At 39.0% G+C, this 2,852-nt stretch overlaps 1 protein-coding gene across 1 annotated transcript in view; it reads left to right on the top strand.

Moving 5' to 3' along the window:
- The window catches only part of LOC104077350 (chromosome unknown open reading frame, human C10orf76), a 31,883-nt gene extending 30,999 nt beyond the window's left edge, over positions 1-884 (top strand). The window contains exon 18 of the mRNA XM_009578547.1: positions 820-884. Coding sequence (XP_009576842.1) covers positions 820-884 — 65 coding nt within the window. The remainder of the gene's footprint in view (positions 1-819) is intronic.
- The last annotated feature ends 1,968 nt before the right edge of the window (positions 885-2,852 follow it).

Genomic DNA, 2,852 nt, shown 5'->3' with positions numbered 1-2,852 from the left:
TCCCTAGACTGTTTTTAGTCACTATTGAGTCATATTGCTGGGCTATTAGTACCCTAGGAAGTTACATCTCACAATTGTTACCACTGGCATGGGTTAAGCATTTTATGCTGAAGTTATGTTGGGCAGAGAACACACACATTCAGTTAGTGTTTATTAGCTGAACCATAGTAACTTACTGCTTTCAGTTGTATTTCTGTACTCTTTGCCTCTTATCCTCACACTGGGAGCCCTTAAATGTTAGAGAGACATTCTCCCTTTTTTTTTTTTTCTTTTCTTCCTCCCCTATGAATGAGCCTTAAGCAGAAGCTTAGTCTGTGTTGAGATCAGAGTAGATTTACTTGCTTCAGAATTTATTTTAGGGAAAAATAGGTGTTCTCTACAATGTCTTCTCTCTAAACATCTAGGTTGTGCATTTGTGCATTGTTTCTGGTAAGAATGATTTTCTAAAATGTGCTTCTCAATGGAATTTTCCATTAGTGACAAGGCTTGAAATACGAGAGCAATTCTAAGCATCAGAATTCATGGTATATTCTTTATTTGACTAATAGTGGAGGAAAGCATATGGGGAAGCAGTGCCTAAAAGCAAATTACATTACATGCCCTCAGTTTCCAGTAGGTTTTTTTTAATTCCAGAGGATGTCTAATTCTCTTTAAAACAAACGAGAGAAAAAAAAAAAAAAAGGGAAATTTCTCTCATCTAAGCAGGACTATCATCTGGTAGAGGTGGGTAGGTGGGGTAGTTTGACTTCCTCATTGTTGTCTACTAGAAGTTAACCGTAGCTAGCTCAATACTTACTTTATCGTTTTCTTTTCTGTCAGATTTGATGGTGGAGTTCATTGTAACACACATGATGAAAGAATTTCCTATGGATCTCTATGTGTAAGTGTCTGTGGGGGGACTCGTGATTTCATTTCAAGTTTGAATTTGGGTGGAATTCTAGTCATAGAACAATCTTCCAGCTGAAATAACGCTTTGTGGCTGGTGGGGAGCAGGATGGCTTTTCATGAACTCTTCCAGCAACTTTTTCTACTTCTAAAATGCTTTGTGTGCCAGAAAATTGAAAGCGAAATGAATTTCCACCTTTCAGACCGATTTCCTAATCTACTTGATCAAATACCAAGAGCTTTTCAGTCTGAAAGAAGTTTCATAATACACAGTCATTGCAAGAATCCCTACTTCCAGAAGCTGAATCTTGGTCTAAAAACTGAAAAGACAGTTTTGAAAAACCAAGGACGACTGACGTGAGGCCTGGAAGGCAGTGTGGAGTGTTGGAGAGAGGTTTAAGCTTGAAATAGCCTGCTATAGGCAGCAAGGGCTAAAACTTAGCGATGGGGAAAAGGAGAGAAGAGGACAGGGCTACACATGAGCACTCCATGTGTCCCAGGAGGCCCCTAGAATGCTTTGTTCTGCTTTAGCCTGGAGGGCAGAAATAGGATTTAGGCAGATCATTGGCTTTGCTCTGACTATTTGTACAGTACTGAATTTCCCCAAGGCTTGAACAGCACTATATTCTGTAGAAAAGATAAAGGTACATAGGCTGTTTTCCCTTAAGGTAACTTTTCATCGTGTTCTGATTTTGCCCAAACAACCCTGCAACTACAGTGCCTTTGCAAGGGTTGTACAGTTCAATTATGAGTTTGTGAGAAATGTTTTTTTAATCACAATTACAGAATTAATTGTAGTTGGGTGTAGTGCATTGGAATTTCACAAGAAAGGTGTGAAACACTTGGGCTCAAAAGTAAGGTCACATCTAGAAACTGCATGAGAGTAAAAATAATGAGCAGTAGCAACCATCAGTGGACATCTGTATCCATTCATTTTAGCATGTTTGTGCAGTCCTTTCACTACGCTCCTGTCTGAAACCATCCCATAGCAGACGCAGTTATTGCAGACAAAGTGGGTGTTCTGAATGCACAAACAGTGTCGTACTTCTCTGCAATACATTTAAAAGGTGACAGTATGAAGCTGCTCAAAGGAGGGCATATTAATTTTTAAAAGAGAAGTCACGGTTGCTTTGACCAAGGGTGGTTTTTTTTGTCCATTATGTGTATTATGAATCCTCAGCACAAAGCTAAAAAAACAAAGACACCCCACCAGGATGGATAACTTCATAGCTAAAGCAGTTTCATAGCTAAAGCAGTATGGTTTGGGAGTCTATAGGCTGGTAGCTGGTGCTCTGGCTCTTTAGGCAGGGGTACTAGGACTGTTACGCCCCTCCTCATCCCTTTTCTCCCATGCCTTGATTTCACCCAGAAAGCTGTAAGCTACGATATACAACCACAAGGTTTCAATGCTGAGATATGTCTGCAGAGTATTTTGCATTAACAGGTGTTGTAATTATAAAGAAATGTTTTAGCCATTGCCAGATTCTCTCTGGTCAGTGCTTTAATAGTTTTTTTGTAGAGGCCAATTTTAGTCTTGCAGCCAAGCAAATACATAGGTGGAAAGGTACTGGGCATTGTCTAGTACCAGAAACATCAGAAATAGCAGGTCTGTCCCTGGAGGGATTGCTGTTCCTGATCTGAAGAAAGCTGTCTGTATCCTAGCTGGTTTGCTTCCTTTTCTTGGCTGAATTTATGAGAATCCAGTTTGAAATATAGCACTTAATGTGATGCTCAGCTATTATAAATGGTTTTAACTTTATTCGTCTAAAGTTAGTTTCAGTCCTTACCCCATCGTGGTATTATTTCTTAAGGTTTTTTAAAGCCTTATTTTGAACTCTTCACCCCGTTTTGAATAACTTCCATACAAATTTTAAAAATTTGATTTCTCTGTTTGTCTGATATGTAGTGTCTTTCAGTAGTGTCTTTTCAGAGAGGTGTTGATATTCATAGAATCATAGAATCATTAA

The sequence above is a fragment of the Fulmarus glacialis genome, unplaced genomic scaffold (genome assembly GCF_000690835.1).
Source record: "Fulmarus glacialis isolate BGI_N327 unplaced genomic scaffold, ASM69083v1 scaffold42025, whole genome shotgun sequence".
Taxonomy (NCBI): domain Eukaryota; kingdom Metazoa; phylum Chordata; class Aves; order Procellariiformes; family Procellariidae; genus Fulmarus; species Fulmarus glacialis.
This window is presented reverse-complemented; position numbering and strand designations above follow the sequence as displayed.